The following is a 24,163-nucleotide window of genomic DNA, read 5'->3' as shown; positions in this document are numbered from 1 at the left end:
AGGACATAATATCTCCAAAACGTGTGAAGAAAGGACTTTTTACAGTCATTTTGAAGTATCGCGTACCAGGCCCAGCGATTCATGTTTTGTGTGACTGATAGTTGTCCAGAAAGTGACCACCCCCCCCTTGTAAATGTAATTAAAAATAAGTCTGTTTATTTCATTAAATTCTGTTCAGTACAAAAAAGTCAGTTGCATATAGCAACAACTGTACTGCGCCTTGTGAATGCAGTTAACGAATCATCTAAATCTAGTTTATCGGTAATATCGCATTAATATTCAAAACAAAACAATATGATGGGATCGATATTGCACATTGTTGATCTTAAATAAGATTTGAAAGGACGTAAAAAGGAAAACTTGGTTTATTAGAACAGGATAATCTATGAATTGTAATAAGTAAGCGAGCAAAGCCCACAAGCTGAAGAATTAGTCCTCTTGATCATTCATATGTTTTTAAGAACTCCACAACTTTCCTCAAGTCTGCTCGTTTTGTCTCTTCACGAAATGCAAAAACATGTTTCTATCGCTTGTCTATCTCTCCCAGTCAAAATCATTTTTGTAAAATTGTACAATTTTATCGTTGCCTGTAGGATGTGCCAGAATAAATTTTTCACACGATTTAAAAAATATTGCAGAATCGTCGAGTCTATTCTGAGTGATTTACTGAAAGCTTCAAGAAATGATTTTTTGACAAATTCTTCTAGTGTTTTGAATCTGATGTATTATTTATTTCCTTGATCGAGACGTTTTGGAGTTTTATGCTATTGCAGAAACTTAGGTTGGTCAAGATCAAGATCAGCAACAGCTTGATCATTTTTATGCCAAATTTCCGAAAATTTAAAATAAAGCGAATTACTTAATATCAGTAACTGATTTTGTTTGTTCATAAGATTCGATGGCACATGTATTAGACTTCAGTAATTCCGCGTGATTCGATGAAAAACTTAAGTAGGCATTGTTAAATTAAAATAAAACTCCAAGCTTTGAAGTAATGACAGAAGCTTGATGTTTTGGTTGATGCCATTCTATCAGCTCACTTTAAAACCGCAGTCACAATACAATAAAAATTTTAAGTGTAATACACACCTTGCTGGAATGCAGGTAAATATTTTCAGTTTCCTTCCCAATTTCAATTTGCAGGTTTTTGAATTCTGCACAATACTTCAATCTGTTCCATACAAAGTTTATTAAATTTTTCATTAATTCAATAAATTTCCTTTGTGGTAAAAGGTTTTCAAACCTATCCTGCACGATCAGATTAAGATTACGAGCATTGCAATGCATAGACAGTGCTCGGTAGTCTTCTCTGTGTTTTCGTGACTGCACACCTGAGATTTGGCCAAAAACATTTGTGCCCCAAGGCTTCTGAGATTTGAAATTGGTAACTTGTGTAGGGTTAAAACGTCTTTAACGGGATCAAACTACATTCCTGCCGAAGTACTCACCATAGAATAAAATCTAGTAACACATTAATTCGCTGTCAGATCCTCAGAAACGACGTCGAATTAAACAGATAGTTGCTCGCTTTGAAACAAATCACAAGTTTTATCCTATAAAACTGAAAAATATTCAGCAGTTTTTATATCGTCCGTAATTCCAGACAAGGTTGTTGTGGCCATCAGCACGCAAACTTCATTTTGATTATAGTTGGGAAGCCATTTCTAACCCCCCCTTGGTAAACCACACTTTAATTCTCCCACATCTGCTCGAGTCTTTAAGAACGTGACAAAGTTGTTAATTTTCATCATTGTTGGGTCCACGTCTTGGAAGACCCTGTTTCGCTAGTAACCTTAAGGCTAACTTCTCATTTAAAATGGTCGGAAATTCGATTTTTATTGCATTTTTTGACAGGTATGTGTGTCTAAAATATTAGGACGAAAAGGTTCTTTTATCAGTGCGTTACAAAACTATAGAGCCCAATGTTCGAAAGAGCGTCGGCGTCGCCATGGGACGCTCCCAGCCAGACACACCCCGCTCAGCTAGAAAACCTGAGCCGTAACGCACCTTCACAAAATGTTTTATTTTGCAGTATGCAAGCATATTCGCCAAAAAGCTGAAGAACAACGTGTGCAGTCTGCCGAACGCAGCATATTCAGCGCAGCCAGATCGGCTTTTCTCGCCAGGAAGAATGAGGGAATTTCTCTCCAGGAACAATTCGAGTTAGAGGAAGGGTTGATATACGGTCCTGGAATTGCAGACTAAACGTAAGTAACAAAACACTTTTTTTGTCAAATTTTGGTCATAACTAGTCAGAACATAACTTTTTGTCCGCCATATAGGATTAGCATATTGAATTTCGCAAATCTAACAAGGCCCCAGGAGTAGACAACATTCCATTAGAACTACTGACGGCCTTGGAAGAGCCAGCCCTGACAATGCTCTACCATCTGGTGAGCAAGATGTATGAGACAGGCGAAATACCCTCAGACTTCAAGAAGAATATTATAATTCCAATCCCAAAGAAAGCAGGTGTTGACAGATGTGAAAATTACCGAACTATCTGTTTAACAAGTTACAGCTGTAAAATACTAACGCGAATTCTTTACAGACGAATGGAAAAACTGGTAGAAGCCGACCTCGCAGAAGATCAGTTTGGATTCCGCAGAAATGTTGGAACACGTGAGGCAATACGGACCCTACGACTTATCTTAGAAAATAGATTAAGGAAAGGCAAACCTGCATTTCTGGCATTTGTAGACTTAGAGAAAGCTTTTGACAATGTTGACTGGAATACTCTCTTTCAAATTCTAAAGGTGGCAGGGGTAAAATACAGGGAGCGAAAGGCTATTTACAATTTGTACAGAAACCAGACGGCAGTTATAGGAGTCGAGGGACATGAAAGGGAAGCAGCGGTTGGGAAGGGAGTGAGACAGGGTTGTAGCCTCTCGCCGATGTTATTCAATCTGTATATTGAGCAAGCAGTGAAGGAAACAAAAGAAAAATTCGGAGTAGGTATTAAAATCCATGGAGAAGAAATAAAACTTTGAGGTTCGCCGATGACATTGTAATTCTGTCAGAGACAGCAAAGGACTTGGAAGAGCAGTTGAGCGGAATGGACAGTGTCTTGAAAGGAGGACATAAGATGAACATCAACAGAAGCAAAACGAGGATAATGGAATGTAGTCGAATTAAGTCAGGTGATGCTGAGGGAATTAGATTAGGAAGTGAGACACTTAAAGTGTCGAAGTAGAGAGGATATAAAAGGTAGACTGGCAATGTCAAAGAAAGCGTTTCTGAAGAAGAGAAATTTGTTAAAATCGAGTATAGATTTAAGTGTCAGGAAGTCGTTTCTGAAAGTATTTGTATGGAGTGTAGCCATGTATGGATGTGAAACGTGGACGATAAATAGTTTGGACAAGAAGAGAATAGAAGCTTTCGAAATGTGGTGCTACAGAAGAATGCTGAAGGTTAGATGAGTTGATCACATAACTAATGAGGAGGTATTGAATAGAATTGGGGAGAAGAGGAGCTTGTGGCACAACTTGACTAGAAGAAGGGACCGGTTGGTAGGACATGTTCTGAGGCATCAAGGGATCACAAATTTAGCATTGGAGGGCAGCGTGGAGGGTAAAAATCGTAGAGGGAGACCAAGAGATGAATACACTAAGCAGATTCAGAAGGATGTAGGTTGCAGTAAGTACTGGGAGATGAAGAAGCTTGCACAGGATAGAGTAGCATGGAGAGCTGCATCAAACCAGTCTCAGGACTGAAGACAACAACAACATCAGATTTGTGTTCAGCGACATCAAAAATTTTTAATTTTATGCAAATAGAACTAATAATACTTATAAAAGTTTTCCCTTAAATTTAAACAGGCTTTTCTCGAGAAACGATTTGTCAGAACTGCATGTAGCATAAAAAAAAATCGGTTCAACCTATTAATTTCCACTTTCGGCCCGCGAAAATTAAACGCTTTTCTTGAGAGCTTATACCATAAATTTAATGTAGTATCGACAGATGTTATCCATTTTTGGTTTCAGGCAACTCCTGAGGGGCTAAACTGCACACAATCTGTGTATTTCAAATTCGCAGGCCCTTGATCAGTCCTTAATTATGGATGCCATTTTTTTTAATTGAAAAATAAAATAAAGTTCAAAGTATGGTCAATCATAATCCTCAAACAAACAAACAGACCCTTTGAATGTCTTTTCATTGTCTCAATAAAAACTTCCAAACCTCGCCTACTTTTTGCTCATTTTAGTGTGAACCTGGCCTTAATGTGCTGAATATTTTCAATAACGCTGTTCGAATGTGTATCATTTGTTTCATCGAATGAACGATGTTAGTAGTTTCGACATTTTCTAATGTTTCGGCGCAATTTACGTGAAAAGAACTTTTTTGCTTTAGTCCGAATCTGCTCAGCTCCATGTTTCCAGTTTGAAGATTGGTCGTCAACCAAACATTGTTTCAGTTCTAAGGCCTGCCTGTCGAAAGTGACTATTAACTATCGTTTACACAGTTCAGTAAAGATTTGGCAATTTCTTTATTATGTTTGTTGAGTTGAAACTATGGGTTGTCTTGCGTCCTATATAAACAATACGAATGACGCAAACGTTCTGTAACATTATAATTCCTTCACTTGCATTTCAGATACGTAATACATTTCGAAAGTCGCCTGCATGTCCGGTAGTGGGCAATAACTTGTGTGACCACCTTCACTTAGGCGTGAAACCACACTGGCCCTGTGCAACATCAAACGGTGCGTACGCGTCAGTCTTTCTGCCAACAGATGGCGCCACCATACCCGCAGATGCGTGGTGGCACCTTACGTGTAAGGCAAAGGTAGACGCATTGACCAGGTTTCATTTGAATGAGCCTCATATTTGTGTCAGCAGCCCTTCCAAAAGCAGGAGAGAACTCGCGTGAGACGTAAGTACGGGGGTGGACGAAAATATGGAAATACCAAAAACACAACACATTACCCTGCATAATACGTTGCAGGAAAACCGTTGACGTTCAAAATAGCTTCCAATCGTCTCGTAACGGGTAAATACATGTCCTGCATGATTTTCAAGTAACTATTATACCATTCCTCCCGCAAAATAGTGAAAACGTAACGATGATGGAGATGGATGGCGATGGCGCACCCTTGTCTCCAAAGCACACCACCAAGGCTAAACAATAGTGAGGTCTAATGACTTGGGAGGTGCAGCAATTGATCCTCGTGCTCAAAAAATCAGTAATGAACGGTACGAACTGTGCCAGTCGATGCTCTGTCTTATCGGAAAACAGCATCACCATTGGGAAACTAACACTTTACCGTGGGATGGACCTGGTCAACCAAAATGGTCACATAATCACTGGCAATAATGCGACATTGCAGAGTAACCATGGGGCCTGTGGAACATCAGATATGGCTGCCCAAATCATCACTGAACTACCGCCATGTTTCAATCTAAGGACGTTAACTCCGTCAGAAGTTAGAAGTTGAAAAAAGTCTCGTCCGACCAAGTGACTTTCTTTCCTCGTAGGTTCAAATGTTACAAAGATTTTATTTGCCATTGGATGCATGTATATATTTTCTTTGTTGGAACTGTCAGGTACATCACGTTTTTCTTTGCTGTTAGGACAACTCACACAAATAAGTCATTTGTTCAGAATAATAGAAAGCAAGAAAATTATACGAGGAAAATAAATTGCAACGTCCCTTTCTTCTTTAGAAAGGCATTAACGAAATATTGATACGTACTGTCAACGGTCTCTCTTACTTTTTTGCTTAGTTTCGAAAATGGGAAGGAATCGGCAAACTTGGGCACACACTGGGTATCAGAATTCCATGCTAAGCCACTGCGGGAAAGGCAAACAGAGAAATTGGAAGACTTTGCAGAAGAGGAAACCGATCGTTCGGAAGAAAATTGCATTCTCAGGAGAAATTTAGCTGTTGCATTTGATGATACTACATCAGAGAGTGACTTTGACAACCTGAGTGAGGACAATTCGGACGACAGCATTGAAACTGGCGGGGAAAAGTGTCTAGTTTATGCAGTACGGCGAAGTTCAGTATGGTACATGTGTACAGTCTGTGGACTATGGGCATATTCAGACATTTCGGGATGGAATGAACTAGCGTGGTTTTCCATGTTTGTGACCATGTGACATTTATTCCTTAAACTTAATTCCATAAAGATTTCTCTGACCTCTGACTGTTGTTATCTTTGGTTACTGCAGTATTTTCTTTGATTCACTCTGCACACTAGAGCTGATAATAATATCGCAAGACAACATTATTTCTAAATTTTACATTTCAGTGAATATAAACATGTCATTTAGTAAATAAGCACTTGAGTTTTAGATATTCTAATTTTGATTCGTCCTTAACTGACCGCCATTTCCCCCATTTCTCCTATACTATTTTTTATTTCTCATACAACTAAAAAAGCAAACCCCTACTTGCAATAACGAGTAGAGGAATGTATAGATTACACACTAAATAAGTCTACAAAGTGAGGCTATGTTCGTTACGGCTCAACATTCACCTGCATAAGTACAAAATACACTCTCTGACAAAGTGATGCACGCAAGAGGGGAGGACAAGCCGAAATGAAACTTCAAGGGTTGAGAAGGTATGCAATGTTATTGGGTGATTAGAAAATCGAGTCAAATTTAGGAAGAGGGGTTGGGTTGTTTGGGGAAGGAGACCAGACAGCGAGGTCATCGGTCTCATCGGATTAGGGAAGGATGGGGAAGGAAGTCGGCCGTGCCCTTTCAAAGGAACCATCCCGGAATTTGCCTGGGGCGATTTAGGGAAATCACGGAAAACCTAAATCAGGATGGCCGGACGCGGGATTGAACCGTCGTCCTCCCGAATGCGAGTCCAGTGTCTAACTACTGCGCCACCTCGCTCGGTAAATTTAGGAAGAACGTAGCTCTATGAGCCATACTATCAATAAGATACTGAACTCCTCGGGCTCGGGTGCATGCGCTAAGTCGGTTGTGAAGTGTGGCATAGTCAAGCTGGCCCACAACTGTTGTACTTGATATCATGGATACTGGAACTGAGATGGAGTCGAAGTCCGAGCTGGTCCCATTCATGTTCTATGGGGAACATATCTGCGGATCTCGCTGGCCACAAGGGTAACTCAGCCACACACAGACATTTCTTGAAGACACGTACCATGTGTGGACGAGCATTGCTGTATTGCAAAATGGTCCTAAGATACTGTGGCATAAGAGGAAACACATGAGGACGGAGGATGTCCCTGACATTTCGTTGTACCTTCAGAGTTCCCTCAATCACTGCCATCTGTGACCTGAAATCATACCTGATGGCTGCCCACACCAAGGCGCTAGGAGTAGCTCTGCTACTCTTCTACGACGGTTGTCCAGAAAGTAATTCACCGCATTCTCAGCCGAAAACAACGCTACGAATGCGAAACGTTACGTATGTATTACTTGAAGTCTGTTCAGTGAGCACGCCAAGTTTCCGTCACTTCCGACAGATAGCATAGCTGCAGGACAATTTCAAAATGACGTCTGTAGGTGATGTACGCTACAAGCAATGTGCCGTCATTGAATTTCTCACTGTGTAAGGAGGCTGTTTAGGTTTTTATGTTGGTGACGACACGTAGCGCTCTGTATTAAAATTGCTGACTGCGCTGTATGCAGTCTGTGGCTATATTCTTTACTCATTGTTGTATGTGGGGAGAGAGATACCAGAGGTTTGAGAGGTTACAATGAGCGGACGATCTGGACGTGTGTCCGCCAGGAAAAAGGATTAGCTGTCAGTATTTTGGAACATATACTGTGTTCGAACATTATGCGCTACCGCGAAGAAAAAGATTTATTGACAAACAGACGCCGCGCGGGATTAGCCGAGTGGTCTAGGACGCTGCAGTCATGGACTGCGCGGCTGGTTCCGGCGGAGGTTCGAGTCCTCCCACGGGCATCGGTGTGTGTGTTTGTCCTTACGATAATTTAGGTTAAGTAGTGTTTAAGCTTAGAGACTGATGACCTTGGCATTTAAGTCCCAAAAGATTTCACACACATTTGAACTTTTTTTTGACAAACAGACAACAAGGATTCAGAAAATATCGTTCTTGTGAAATACTAACTTTATTCTCACTAAGTAATGAGTGCTATCGACAGGGGATGTCAAACTTATTCCATATTTTTAGATTGACCGAAGGCTTTTGACACCGTTCCTCACAAGCGACTTCTAATTAAATTGCGTGCCTATGAAGTATCGTCTCAGTTGTGCATCTGGATTCAAGATTTCCTGTCAGGAAGGTCACAGTTCGTAGTTACTGATGGAAAGTCATTGAGTAAAACAGAAGAAATATCTGGCGTATCCCAAGGAAGTGTTGTAGGACATCTGCTGTTCCTGATCTACGTAAGCCATTTAGGAGACAATCTGAGCAGCCCTCTTAGATTGTCTGCAGATGATGCTGTCATTTATCGTCCTATAAAGTAACCAAATGATCGAAAAAATTGCAAAACTACTTAGACAAGATATTTGTATGGTGCGAAAAGTGGGAATTGACTCTAAATGATGGCAAGTGTGAAGTCATCCACTTGAGTACTAAAAGGAATCCGTTTCGGTTACAGTATAGAATACACAAATCAAAAGGCTGTAAATTCAACTAAATACTTAGGGATTACTGTTATGAATGTCCGCTCCCGGTAGCAGAGTGGTCAGCGCGACAGAATGTCAATCCTAAGGGCCCGGAGATTTTCTCCGATCAGGGACTGGGTGTTGTGTTGTCCTAATCATCATCATTTCATCCCCATCGAGGCGCAAGTCGCCGAAGTGGCATCAAATCGAAAGACTTGCACCCGGCGAACTGTCTACCCGACGGGAGGCCCTAGTCACACGACATTTACATTTTACTGTTATGAATAACATAAATTGAAACCATCATATAAATAATGTTGCGGGGAAAGCGAACCGAAGACAGCGATTTATTGGCAGAACGCTTGGAAAAACAGGTCTACTGTGGAGTATTACTGTGCGGTGTGAGATCCACATCATATAAGATTGACGGAAGATATCTAAAAAGTTCAAAGAAGAGCAGCTCGTTTTGTATTATCGCGAAATAGGGGATATGTGACGCGAATTGGACTGGCAATCATTAAAGAAAAGGCGATTTTCGTTGTGACACGACGTTCTCATAAAATTTCAATCACCAACTTTCTTCACAGAATGCGAAAATATTTTTATGTCACCCACCTACGTAGGGAGGAACGATAAAATAATAGAAATATGAGCTTGCACGGATAGGTTTAAGTGTTCATTTTTCCCACGCGCTGTTCGATAGTGGAACGGTAGAGAAATAGCTTGAAGGTGGTTCGATGAACCCTCCGCCAGTCACTTAATTGTGAATCGTAGAGCAATTATGTAGTTGTAGATTGTAGATGTAGACGCGGCACTGAGAGCAGATTACACGCTCGAACGGTGTCCAATGGTCGAGATATACGACGTACGGAGCTTCATGTGGAGCGTGCAGACACGAATATACACGATGTTTACAGATATGGACACATCATGCCTCGCGTCACGGAAACCAGATACAGGCTCTCCTAAACACACTACAGACAAGAAAAATAGACAACTTCGTCGTCGTGCAGTAGCGGTCAGAGAGATTCTGGAACTATTAGAAAGAGCGTTGGACTTACCAGTATGGAAGGAAGGTTAGAAGAAAAAGGAAGTCTAATGTTTCGTCGATGTGGATGCGATCAGACATAGAAGTTCAATTGTAGCATAGCTGAAGAAAGAAAAATGTAACATAATAACAATAATAATGATTCTTATTATTATTAACCGTGTGACGCACAAGAAAGGACATTTTTCAGAGTTCTGATTTATATTTTCTTTATACCCCTATTATTTTTGTTCTCTCAGAATGGGCTTTTTCCTGGCGTCGTACCATGCTGTTCCGGTATTCGTGGGTCTTTCAGGCAAGTCAGCTATCCAATCCTGAATTTTCCGCCTAAATTTTTTTCTGTCTGATGTATAAAGTTGTGTTACTCATGCTTTGGTTCTTCTTTTTCTGTACCGATGCAGTTTATTGTTTCAATTTTAGTTTTTTTTTACAATTTCACAACCTTTCTAGTTAATTTCGTTGGTTTCATTCGTTTAATATGTCCACAGAACAGCCTGTGTTTTTTCATACCCAAATAAATGCCGCTATACTTCTAAATTTCAATGAGGCAATAATAATAACTATAATAACAATAATAATAATACATATGTCATTTCACGCCACACTTTTTGCCATTTGTTTTGCTTTTCAGTAAAAACTTTCACCAAAGCTCTGTAATGTATTGTATGAACACCTTATCTCCATTTTGAACTTAGTTACTAAATATGGTTTTCCAAAATTGCTCCCAAAGAAGAGTAAATATATATTCCAAGAACCCGAATCAAAAACTGCTGCTAACATGAGTAACTTAGCAGATGTCTTCGATGTAGCAAAGCAACTCAAATTACTTAATAAAGGGAAGTCTCCCGGTCCAAATTGTATAGCAATTATGTTCCTTTCAGAGTATGCTGATACAGTAGCTCGATACTTAGCAGTCATATACAACGCTCGATCGACGAAAAGTGTGTATCTAATGACTGGGAAGCTGAATAGATCGCACCAATACTCAAGAAAGGAAATAGGAGTGAGTCATTGAATTAGAGACCTGTAACACTGACGTCGATTTGTAGTAGGATTTGCAACATATACTATGTTTGAACATTATGAATTACTTCGAAGTAATGATCTATTGAAACGTAGCTAGCACGGATTCAGAAAATATAGTTCTTTTGAAACACAGGAAGCTCTATATACAAGCTAAGTATTGAGTGATATTGACAAGGGATCTCAAATTGATTCCACATTTCTAGATTTCCAGAAGGCTTTTAATACCGTTCCTCACAAGCGGCTTATAATGAAATTTGTGCCTATGGCTTATTGTCTCAGTTGTGTGACTGGATTCGCGATTTCCTGTCAGGAAGGTCATCTAATAAAATAGTAGTGATATCAGGCGTTCCCTCAGGTCCTCTCTGGCGATCTAGGGGTAAACCGTGTGCCTTGCAATCGAGAGGTCGCTGGACCGAACCACGGTCGGACCATGGAAATTTCTAGTCTGCAATTAACGTAGCCTTCACCTCTCAACGCTGTGAGGAGACGTCAGGTTGGATTTGACGTTAAACTATAGGTCCCTTTTCTCCGTGTCGGTAACTGGGGTTGATAGGGACATGAAAGTCGCCGAAGTGGCGTCCAATTGAAAGACTTGCACACGGTCAATGAGCCACACGCAATATTTCTTATCTCCTCAGATACATATTAGCTGGCAAGCAGATGTTGGCTGATGTGGTAGTCCGTGGATATTCTAAATGATTGGAAGAGCGAAGAAATGATTACCATCGGCCTAGTGGCCGAGTGGTTCTAGGCGCTTCAGCCCGGAACCGCGTGACTGCTACGGTCGGTCGCAGGTTCGAATCCTGCCTCGGCCATGGACGTGTGTGATGTCCTTCGGTTAGTTAGGTTTAAGTAGTTCTAAGTTCTAGGGGACTGATGACCTCATAGTGCTCAGAGCCATTTGAACCATTTGATTACCAAAATGTCTCGCAGCAAGGCTTATTCCATGCGAGAAAAAGATTAAAATTGAAAAGAAGATAAAAACAGATCCAGTGGATTCGGTTACTGACGACTTGTGGTCCGGGTGGAGTATCTGCGACAGTATAGTGAACTACAAAGCGAGGACTGGCTTAGAGAATTGGCATACTAGTGCTGGTCGATGGTAATGTACCAGTTGTATTCTGAAAGGTCATCAGCTGCTCTGCAATAGGTGCTGTTCTTACGAAGCTTATGAAGTATTTTGCCGCCAGAATTCTGCATGTAGAAAATGTCTTTAGTAGTTCAGCTAATCCTGTCTACTCAGTAGTTTGCTGTATATGTTTAGCTTAATGAGCTGTCCAAGTAACGACAAACAACAGAATGTAAACGAACTCTACTCGAGAGACAGTCTTCAGATGAGGCTTTTTCTTTTTTTTTTCTTCTTCTTTTTTTTTTTTTTAGTCACCAGTCTTCTGACTGGTTTGATGCTGCCCAGCACGAATTCCTCTCCTGTGCTAACCTCTTCATCTCAGAGCAGCACTAGCAGCCTTTAACCTCAATTATTTGCTGGATGGATTCCAATCTCTGGCTTCCTCTACAGTTTTCACTCTCTACAGCTCCCTCTAGTACCATGGAAGTTATTCCGTGATATATTAACAGTTGTTCTACCATCCTGCCCCTCTACTTGATTGTGTTTTCCATATATTCTTTTCCTCCACGATTCTCCGGAGAACCTCCTCATTCCTTAACTTATGAATCCATTTACTCTTCAATATTTTCTGTAGCACCACATCTCAAATGCTTCGAGTCTTTTCTCACAGTCCCTGTTTCACTATCATGCAATACTGTGTTCCAAACGGATATTCTCAGACATTTATTCCTTAAGTTAAGACCTATGCTTGATATTAGTAGACTTCTGTTGGCTAGGAATCGCCTTTTTGCCAGCGCCAGTCTGCTTTTTATGTTTTGCTTGCTCCGACCGTTATGGGTTATGCTGCTGCCTAGGTACCAGAATTCCTTAACTTCATCTACTTCGTAATCAACAAGTATCTCGCTGTTCTCATTTCTGCTACTTCTCAATACTTTCGTCTTTCTTCGATTTACTCTCTATCCATATTCTGCACTCATTAGACTGTTCATTCCATTTAGTAGATCCTGTGATTCTTCTTCACTTTCACAGAGGACAGCAATGTTATCAGCGAATCTTATTGTTGATATCCTTCCGCCTTGAATTTTAATTTCACGCTTCGCCCTTTCTTTTATTTACGTCATTGCTTCTTTGCTTTACAGATTGAACAAAAGGGCCGAAAGACTGCATCCCTATCTTACACCCTTTTCAATCCGAGCACTTCATTCTTGGTCTTCCACTCTCATTGTTCCCTCCTGGCTCTTGTACGTACTCTACTCCCCGTCATTCCCTACAGCTTACAGCTATTTTTCTCAGTATTTCGAACATCTTGCACCATTTGACATTGTCGAATGCTTTTTCATGTCGGAAATCCTATGATTTTTCTTTAGATTTTCTTCCATTATCAAATGCAACATGAAGATTTGTGCCTCTGGTGCCTTTTTCTTTCCTGAAGCCAAACTAAATGTAAATGTCGTGTGACTAGGGCCTCCCGTCGGGTAGACCGTTCGCCGGGTGCAAGTCTTTGAATTTGACGCCACTTCGGCGACTTGCACGTCGATGGGGATGAAATGATGATGATTAGGACAACACAACACCCAGTCCCTGAGCGGAGAAAATCTCCGACCCAGCCGGCAATCGAACTCGGGCCCTGAGGATTGACATTCTGTCGCGCTGACCACTTTTTTTTTTTAACTAGAAGAAGGGATCGGTTGGTAGGACATGTTTTGAGGCATCAAGGGATCACAAATTTAGCATTGGAGGGCAGCGTGGAGGGTAAAAATCGTAGAGGGAGACCAAGAGATCAATACACTAAGCAGATTCAGAAGGATGTAGGTTGCAGTAGGTACTGGGAGATGAAGAAGCTTGCACAGGATAGAGTAGCATGGAGAGCTGCATCAAACCAGTCTCAGGACTGAAGACCACAACAACAACAACATCTCATTTTGTTCGTTTTCGTTCGTTGCATCTGCTCGAGGCGGACGTCGCAAGACACCCGCTTCAGTTCGTCGTTGATCAATTAACTCAGGTTTTTTTTTATGACAGAGGGCAGCTAACCCCATGACCGAACACGCTGAGTGACCGTGCCGGCTAAAAACTCTGCTGATTGCAGCAACTGTATAACACAGCACTCAGCTACCAGGGGCGGACGAAGCCAAACTGATCGTCATTTAACACATCTTCAATTTTCTTTTCCATCCTTCTGTACATTATTCTTGTCAGCAACTTGGATGCATCAGCTGTTGAGCTGAGGGTCCGACAATTCTCGCACTTCTCGGCTATTGCAATCTTCGGAATTGTTTAGATGATGTTTTTCCGAAAGTCAGGTGGTATATCGCCAGACTCACACATTCTATACACAAATGTGAATAGTCGTTTTGTTGCTACTTCCCCCAACGATTTTAGAAATTCTGATGGAATGTTATCTATCCTTTCTGCTTTGTTCGATCTTATGGGTTTCAAAGCTCTTATAAATTCTGATTCTGAAACTTGATCCTCTATCTCTCTATATTTTCGACTCCTGTTTCTTCTTCTATCGCCTCATCAGACAAGTCTTCTCCCTCATAGAGGCCTTCAGTATACTCTTTCCACCTATCCTCTCTCTCCTCTGCATTTAACAGTGGAATTCCCACTGCACTATTAATGTTACCATCCATGCTTTTAATGTCACCGAAGGTCGTTTTGTTTTTTCTGTATGCTTAGTCAGTCCTTCCGATAATCATTTCTTTTTCGATTTCTTCACATTTTTGATGCAGCCATTTCGCTTTAGCTTCCCTGCACTTACTATTTATTCCATTCCTCAGTGACTTGTATTTCTGTATTTCTGAATTTCCCTGAACATTTTTGTACCTCCTTCTTTCACAGATTAGCTAAAGTATTTGTTCTGTTACCCGTGGTTTCTTCTACCTTTCTTGTGCCTATGCTTTTCTTTCCAACTTCTGTGATTGCCCTTTTTAGAGATATCCACTCCTCTTCAATTGAACTGCCTACTGAGCAATATCTACAGTCTCAGAGAACTTCAAGCGTATGTCTTCATTCCTTAGCATTTTTTAGTGCTTTCATATCCTATTCCTTTGCGCATTGATTCTTCCCGACTAGTCTCTTAAACGTCAGCCTACTCTTAATCATTACTAAATTGTGATCTGAGTCTGTATCTGCTCCTGGGTACACCTTACAATCCAATATATGATTTCGGAATCGGTACCTGACCATGATGTAATTTGATTTCGTAGACTTTCCTGGCATAATAACAGCTGATATTCTTCACAGGTTTGCAGACGGATCATGTCGTCGTCCAGACACAATATTTCGGCGGACCAGCTGGCGGCCATCTTCAGGTGAGTTAATGCTCGTGCACTGCCTCGCCGGAAACTGTATTCCAGCCTCTTTCTTCTTAGAGATGGGACCCCTCCACGCCCACACCAACGTGGTGACCAAACCAAAAGTTGAATCCCAGCCACTACGACGGAAACCTTTATACACCATGAAGAGAGCACCGCGCGTGCGTGAGATGATGGGCAGCGCCTCCAGGCGGCAAGTAGACACGCAGCGCGCCGGTGGGAGAAGACGCCGGAAACGATACATCGCAACAGCACTAGTTGGAAGAATCCAGTGATCGAAAAGAAGACCGTTGTTGTTTAATGTCGGACAAAATCGGATTCCATATCTTATTTAGAGGAAAACCTTTATCCCTGTTAATAATATTACTTGATAATCTAATTTCAGTGGATTCTTTAAGAACACATTCCCAATAGCGAGCAGCAGAAGCGATCAATTTTGTCTTGTCATACATCATCCTGTGTCCTTCGTTAAGGCAATGTTCCGCCACTGCCGACTTCTCAGGCTGGAACAACCGAGTGTGCCGATAATGTTCCACACACCGGTCCTGAATAGTTCGAATAGTTTGACCAATATACTTCTTTCCACAGTGACATTACATAACCCCCGGGCTTCCTCAAGCCCAAATCATCTTTAACTGAGCCAAGAAGGGCTCTAGTCTTGGCCACCGGCGTAAAAACACTTTTAATATCATATTTTCTTAAAAATTCTTGAAATTTTGGATGATATACTTTACGCAAAGGGTAAATAAGCAACAGCTTCAAAAGTATCCTCTATTGGCTCGCGTGACGGACCATACTGAAGAGCACGGCATATTTGTTGTTCCGTATATGCATTCTGTTTAAAAACAATCTTCAAATGATCAAGTTCTTCTTTCAAATGTTCCTCGTCAGAAATGGCATAAGCTCTTTTCACCAGAGTCCGAAAAACTCCACTACGTTGGTGTGTTGGATGACAGCTGGTCGCTTGAAGAAAGCGGTTTCCAATAAACACAGTGTCCAAAAGTCCCTTCGTCCTTTCTTTGAACTAAAACATCAAGAAATGAAAGTTTACCATCACTTTCAATTTCCATAGTAAGTTGAATACTCTGATGTAGACAATTAAAATGATCTAAAAAGCGATTCAAAGCATGAATTCCATGTGGCCAAGCCATAAAAATGTGGTCAACGTATCTCAAAAAACACTTTGGTTTAAGAAATGAAGTTTTGAGTGCCATGTCCTGAAAGTCTTCCATAAAAAGGTTGGCGACTATGGGGGAGAGTGGACTCCCCGTAGCCACTCCGCTGTTTGCTCAAAATATATATCATTAAAAAGAAAATACGTTGAAGTCAACACATGACGACATAACTTGGTAGTTTCTTCATCTAATTTCTCACCGATTAGTGACAGGAACCCGAGTAAAGAGAGAAATAACGTCAAAGCTGACGAGCAAGTCAGAAGGACCGCAGTACAACGATTTTAATCGTCGAATAAAGTCGGACGAATTTGATATGTGATGTTCACATTTTCCCACATACGGCTTGAGGACTGAAGCTAAATATTTGGCCAAATTATAGGTAGGGGCGCCCAAGTTATTGACAATGGGAAGAAAGTTCAGAAGCAAGGAGTGCAGCAATCAACTGATTTACAAACTGTAAGTATAGTGCACACATCTGAACCTGTTTGGTTTTAAATAGAGTTGTAGCGTGCATGTCAAGCAAGTGCTGCAGTGAACAGAAGTAATGCAGGGGAAATATGTTTCGTAACAAATGTCTACCGTCATTGTGGATAGTTAGCTTTCTTATCTGAGAAGGAGCTGTAGATAGCCCTTGCGATGCATCACGGATACTTTTGCCACTCATTCTAACACGCACACACACACACACACACACACACACACACACACACACAACAACAACAACAACAACAACAACACAAAAACTAAATATCAATTATCTTGCATCATTTTAAAAATAAATTGTTCCAAGAAAAGTCTTTCATTCTACAGGTTACGTAGATGCTAAAATATTGGTAATGTGGGGGAAAGGAGAGGCAACAGTCGTCAGGTGGGTGGGTGGGGATACTGGCTAATGTTTGATTGCATGCAGGGGTAATGGTCGAAGAAAGGTTGGAAACCACAGAGCTATAGCATGAGCCCCACGCTCTCGAGATGTCACGCCAATAGGTTCTTTTTGTGGAGCGTGTACATAATACCCGTCAATGACACTGCTACCCTTCGTGCTCGAGGCAGTGAAGCACTCAGAAATGTAGATGCTGCAATGCCGATCTGTTCATGGGCAATAATCGAATATTGCCTTGATGTTTCATGAGCGTCCAGATCACGATTTTTTGAAAGGATAATGGCTATTTTTGTCCGGAACCATTTCGTTGCTATATCAGTCCCCACCGGACTGAATTATCGGAAGCTAAGGTACGTGACCCGTCCGCCTCCATAGCTGATTGCCCTGCAGAGAACCTGTGTTCAGTTACTAGCATTGCCAGGACTTCTCCTTGGTGGAAGGACTTCAATGGGGTGCTGACCACATGCCCCTTCATACCGCATCAAAATGGTTCAAATGGCTCTGAGCACTATGGGACTTAACAGCGGAGGTCATCAGTCTTAGAACTACTTAACCCTAGCTAACCTAAGGACATCACACACATCCATGCCCGATGCAGGATTCGAACCTGCGACCGTACCGGTCGCGCGGTTCCAGACTGACGCGCCTAGAACCGCTCGGCCACACCGGCCGGCTATACCGCATCAAAATGACGTCGTATATCAGATGGTGACGTGGCAGCTGCTTAGCATCGTGTGGTTCTCTGGCCTAATCGCAGTTAAAAAAAGAAAAATATTGTTGACGTCGACGGCTTGTAAGGGTTTAGCAGTTGGCAGCCTTGTCCTTACCTGTTCCTGCGGGAGCGCAGCACGCGCCTGCCCACCTGCGGCGACGCGGCTTCCATGGCCGGCGGCGTCGGGCGCGCCCCTCACTGCGACTCCCTCATACCTCCTGCAACACAAACGGCACCGCCCGCTGTCACACACGTCCCTCCCTGGAACAGCTACGCGGCCTTCCACAAGTCAAGGCAGAATAAGAAGAAAAATAACAGAAAATTTTCACTCTCAATCACTATTTCAGTACAACTTACATACAGTTTTCAGCAAAAATCTACATGGAAAACAGCACATAACTGATTTGGGGATTTGGTTTTTAGCAAATATAAAGGCACCAGAAGGTATTTCTGATGTTGCATTTGATTTTGGAAGCCAGACTTCAGAAAAATCAAGACACATTCGTGGGATTTCCCAACTCAGAATAAGAATTTAGCAAGGTAAAATTGTGCTTGAGCTTTGATATACTCTTGATATGGGGAAAAACAGGCAATACACAATAATAGCGAATCTGGCAATGCTTCGCAGTTCCTGAATGTCTATGTGAATTGTATATACATCCTCATCTTCTTCTCCACCCTCTCTCTGTCCATTCCTCCTCCCTATCTCTTTGTCCATCTCCCCCTTTTCGCCCTCTTTTTGTCTATCTCCTTCTTCTGCTCCCTTTCACTGACCATCTCCTCTTCATTCCTCTCTCTGTCCATCTCCCCTTCTCTCTCTCTCTCTGGCCGTTTCCCCTCTTTCTCCGTGCTTGAGCCTCCCTTATCGTTATTCCAAACAAAACATTGATTGAGAAGTGAAGTCACTTAAAATGAATGGGTAAATCGGTTGGGATCATTAATATAAGGCATATAGGAGACGCCTCTCTAGCTGCTGAACCTGTGAGGATAGTAGCTTCACGGTCAGTGTTTCTCATAGTTTTAATCTGTGAATGGGTAGCATTGCAAAATAGCATTCTAATCATAAGTCGATAAGTTATAAATACAACATTCGTTTTTCCTCTTAAGGCTGACTACGACGGAGAAAACAACACAGCGCATTGTTGTGTATACAATTTTTGTTTAAAAGTACATATAAAGAGATAGAATATACTCGGAAGAAAAACTTTGTCTGATGGTTTAAGTGCCCTGACATCTAAGTTAAAACTCATTGTGAGAAAGAAAACGAAACCGTACATTTTCACAGCACAGCAATTTCTTTCTCGCAGTTGTTTTAACACAAAATCTGTACATCGTTGTTTAAAAAAATATACAGTCTGTATCTGTTTGAATTTTAATGGGTTATCGTGTAACAAACTAAAACCGTCAAAAACTCTTCGAGATTTTTGTTAATAACGTTTCCCGTTATGTGCTACACTGTATATCTCTATACCTACGCCTGTCCAAAAATTTATTGGAGTGTAGTGTAAAAATTGGAATAAAATCGGTCAACGACTTTTCGAGATATTTACTAGCTACGTTTCCCTTTAGGTATTACATATATATTTGTGTACCATACATGTAAAAAAATATGTAGTCTATGTCCATTTGAACGTTTAATAGAATACTATGTAAAGATTTGAAATAAATTAGTCAGGAACATTTAGAGTTTTTTGCTAATTATGTTTCCCCTTTATGTAGTGAGTGTTTATATACCATAGATATTAAAAAATATACCATAAATATTATCAAATGCTTCTCAGGGGACACCATTTTAACGTAGCACTATCCGTGCGGGCAAGGAGGTTTGCGTGCTCTGGATCTGAAGGGCTATGCCGGCGGTAGCTTAGCTACTAGAAGGATCACACAAGCCGGGTAGACCGAAGGGGAGGAACCAGACATGGTGTGTCTCACAACTGTTTATTGGTCTCTTTCTCGTATACTAAGCCTGTCCTTCCTATGTCCCTTTTCCTGTCATCTCGTTATAAGTAAAGGGTATGGAGGACTCTCAGATGTAGGGAAGTCAGAGTAAACCCTTAAAAGAAAATCAAGCGGGTAGAAAGGCCGCAAATTGGCAGTCCCACTGTCCAACCATACTTGAGCAGGCCTCGTAAAGCGGCCATTACTACTAGTACCCAAAACAGCCTCGGATCAAGATCAGACAAACCGATGACGAAGCCGGCGAAGAGAATGGTTAAGAATAAATGGGTTGCTAATACAAACAAAGTAGCTATATGGAGTGTCAAAGGTTTAGCAAACAAAGGAGATAGCAGAAATTTTTAAAAAGGCCGAGATAGACATAGCTTCCATAACAGAAACAAAAAAATAGCTACAGGGTAACAAGTATGTAGGAGAATATTTGATGTTACATAGCGGAACACGAAAGCTGGGGTTGCCATTTACATACATAAAATATGGGAAAAGAGAATTCTAGAGTACATTTTAAATGAAAGAATTACAGTTTTAACTTTACACACTTGATGAAGGAAAGAAGGGGAGTCTGTAGATTTCTATGATAAACTGCGATCTGTTTTGGACAAGTATAACAATAAGTATCAAATAATATTGACAGGCGATTTATATGCAAGGGTGGGGAATAACCCTATCCCAAACATTGGGGGAACGATGGGAGAAAACGTCATAAAAAACAATGGAAGATTGGTTAGAGAATTTGTTTCTTTCATCAACCTAAAGATAACAGACACATCCTTCCACTGAAAAGATATCCATAAATGTACATGATCAGCCCGAGGATTTAAGCGTCTTATTGATTACATTATGATGAATGAAAAATTAGAAAGCAAAGTAAGACACACAAGAGTGTAGTGGGGTATAACATAGGTTCTGACCATTTCTTGGTGATATATCAAATAGATATGTACTCGAAATGGTGAAAGAATAAAAAGTTGACAGAAGAAAAGATGAAGGAAAAAAATCTATAAATTACATCTACTAAATGAACAAAGCATAAGAGAACTCTACCAGAAGAGACTTAGTCAAGAGCTAGAGAAGGAAGAATAAGACGAAGAAGTAGAGAAGGAATGGAACAATACAGAAACTGCAGTTAAAAAAGCTGTTCAAGAAGCCTTAGGAAAAAAGAAAAAGATAAGAAGGAAGAAAGTGTTAAAAATTATGACACCAGAATTGTTATAAGAAAAAACAAGACGCATATCTTAAGTATCTCAATGAACCAACAGAGAAGAGTCATCGAATTTTCGAACAGAGAGAAATGCAGCAAATCGAGCAGTGAAACGAGCTCGTCAAGAATCTTGGGACGGTTTATAAGCGCAAGTGAAGGCGATATTCACGGAAGGTAATTGATAGCTTATAAAACAACGAAAATGCTCAATCAAACGGAAAAAGAAGTTGCTAAAATACATAGCACCCGACAAGCAAAATGGAGAGAACATTACAAGAACTTGTGGTATGAAGAAAATTGCTCCACAGAGAACATAGAGAATGAGCTTGAAATAGGATGTGTAGACGAATGTATGTGGATGAATTAAGACTCCACAAACAACGGATAAGCGACTGGTATGAGCTAAAATATGGAGGCGCCTTACTACAAAAGAGATTACTACATTTATTTAATATGTGCTGGAGAAAGGGAGCTATTCCAAAAGCATGGTAATATCACTACTCAAAAATGAGTCGACAATATCTGCGATAACTATAGAGGAATCAGCTTCCTTGACACTTCATACGAAGTTTATGTAAGAATACTGAACTAGAGGTTAAAGGTTATAGGCGAAGAACAAACAGGATTTCAAAGGGGCAGTTCGACGACAGATGCAATATTTATAATAAATCAAATAATCGAAAAACAGAGAGAGCATAGTAGGGAAGCCCATTTAGCGTTCATTGATTTTATCAAGGCATTCGATAATGTTGGTGGAAAGAAACTGTGGAGAATTGTGAGGAAAAAAGAATATCCACAACACCGAACAAACATTTTAAAAGGTCTGAACAAAGACACGACATAGCCTATACTCACAAACAAAAGAGTAAAACAAGGGTGCAGCATTTAACGCGAACTTTTTAACATTTATTTACATGACGCAGTTCGGAAATGAAAGGATATTTTTAACGGGGGTTAAGATTAACAGTAATTACCGCTGGAACTGTCTTTGATACGCAGGCGACGCCACACTTCTGGCGGATAATGTAGATGACCTACAAAGGGGACTATATTTATTAAGTAAGATTTGTGAAGAGTATCATCTGAAGATTTTAGAAATGTAGAACAAATCAATGCCTTTCAAAGGGAAACATCCTGTAAGGACAAAAATTGTGATCAACAACAGAACAGATCAAACAGCATAATTATGTAGGTTGTGATGTCATACATGAGTATGATGAAGACATAGAGAAGAAATTAGCAGACTTTGGGAACATTAGTGGAACAATAAACAATATCTAAAAATTAAACGAGAATGAAATTTTATACGACAATGGCAGTACGAAGGCTTGTTTACGAAAGTCAGTCGTGGGCTACAAGAAAATGTCAAGAATATCGCATACAAAAAAAGGAGATGAAGTTTCTAAGAGCAGAAAAGTGTCGCGAAAGAGCTGACAGAGTTAGAAATTCGGAAATTAGAGAAAAGCTGAATATATTTAACATTCGCAAAAAAATATAAGGAACTAGAATGAACATCTCGAAAGAAAGAGTGGAGAAAGACACCTCTCTAAATAAGGAGAGTTACGCTAGTTGTGAGAAGTCAAGGTAGACAGAGGAAGGGTACCGTAACAAGTCCTAATGCTTGACGTGAAGTAGAAGTTGATTATGTTAACAAATATGTAGACTTTGTCTGTCTGAAAGTTAATTAGAGTTACGTGTAAAAATTATAAATAATTGTCAAGAACTTATGGAGATTTTGTCTACAAAATTTCTCTTATCTATAGCTGGTGTGGCCTCGGTTGCCAAAGACTGCATCATGCGTGTGTGAGTTGTGTTTGCGTGAGCGTATGTGTGTGTGTGACCGAAATATCACTTTCCGACAGTCTTTTTTGTTGTGCCTATCTGCGACTCAGCATCTCTGTTTTATATGGTGAGTAGCAACTATCTTTTTCATAATATTGGAACAACATAATCTTTTAAATAACTGAAAATATTAAACTTACTTCACAATGTCTTGGCGTAGATTAGAATTACGCTGCATCATATTCTACACCTCTTCAATATTAAAGCAATTATAGCTCTTAAAATGTTCCTGCAATTTTCCTATCAAGTTAAAAACTTGTTGTAGTAGTCTACTGTCCGAATACTGGTTTGACGTCAGCATGTCATATGGTAGACACTTCATTTCCGCATAACTAGTGTAGCCTACTTTCATCGCAATCTGCTTACCGTAATCATCTACAAATTCTACCTCATACACTTTCCTCCGTTACCGGTTTCATTAATCCTAGACGCCTCTTGATGTATCTTGTCAACCTATCGGTGTCTGTACTCCGGTTGTGCTTTAAAGCCTTTTATCCACAATTCTGTTCAGTGCCTTGACTGGTTATTCTATCTACCATCCAACCTACAGCATTCTTCAGTAACATTAATTTTTGGTGAATCCACCCTTGAGTAGGCCCAGCCCAAAGATCCAAAAAGGGACGATTTTACGTCCGACCCAAAAGATTGCCACCATTTAATCATGCAGTACAACTGCATTTATCGGGAAATATAACTGCTGTAGTTTCCCCCTAGTTTCAGTCCTTCCGCAATATCAACATAGCAGGGCCACGTTGGCTGATGTAACCAGGTTAGATCAGTGCTCCATCCAGACTTACCGCTGCACTTACTGCAAAGGCTACTGGTCCTCTTTAGATACTCTCTTCGACGTGGCTCTATGTCATAGAGGCACACAGGCCCCACCATGTGTCTGTGCGTATGTGGGGCGGGGTGGGGGGTAAGAGTGATGATAGCGAAAATTTTGGTACAAATCCCTTTTAGCAATATTTATTTGCTTTAAAACTGCCTGTCCTTATCGAAAGCAGGAGAGAATTTCAGTTGTCTTGCATCACTGAGGCAGAAGTGCTTTTGGGTTAGCGAGGTACATTTTGGCTGTGGTTTCAATATGCATCATCAGTTTCTCTTGCTTGTGGTAGAGGACAGATTACACATGGCAGTCAGCGTCTTGCTGATATTTTGGTGAGTAGGCAGTCGACTAACTGTAAAAGTATTGAATTTTTGTTTTGCTTAGGATGACAACTAAAACAATACATAACTTGTTTCATTATTAAATCTTGTTGCTGCCGGAGATAGCAACGCCGATGCAACAGAGAGCAGAAGAAATTAACCTCTGCTTGTTTGATGATTCCGTCGCAAATTGCAAGTATTATTGAACATTTATGAACTATTCCGTCGGTGCTT

The 24,163-nt window shown here is 40.7% G+C and overlaps 1 protein-coding gene across 2 annotated transcripts in view; it reads right to left on the bottom strand.

Moving 5' to 3' along the window:
- LOC124776785 (homeobox protein Mohawk) overlaps positions 1–24,163 on the bottom strand; it is a 102,968-nt gene that overhangs the window by 36,239 nt on the left and 42,566 nt on the right. For both annotated transcript variants that reach the window (XM_047251924.1, XM_047251923.1), the window contains one exon: positions 17,900–18,002. In XM_047251924.1, coding sequence (XP_047107880.1) covers positions 17,900–17,955 — 56 coding nt within the window. In that variant the 5' untranslated portion in view covers positions 17,956–18,002. The remainder of the gene's footprint in view (positions 1–17,899; positions 18,003–24,163) is intronic.

The sequence above is a fragment of the Schistocerca piceifrons genome, chromosome 2, assembly GCF_021461385.2.
Source record: "Schistocerca piceifrons isolate TAMUIC-IGC-003096 chromosome 2, iqSchPice1.1, whole genome shotgun sequence".
NCBI classification, from domain to species: domain Eukaryota; kingdom Metazoa; phylum Arthropoda; class Insecta; order Orthoptera; family Acrididae; genus Schistocerca; species Schistocerca piceifrons.
The sequence above is the reverse complement of the archived record's forward strand: the minus strand, read 5'-3'. Positions and strand labels throughout refer to the sequence as shown.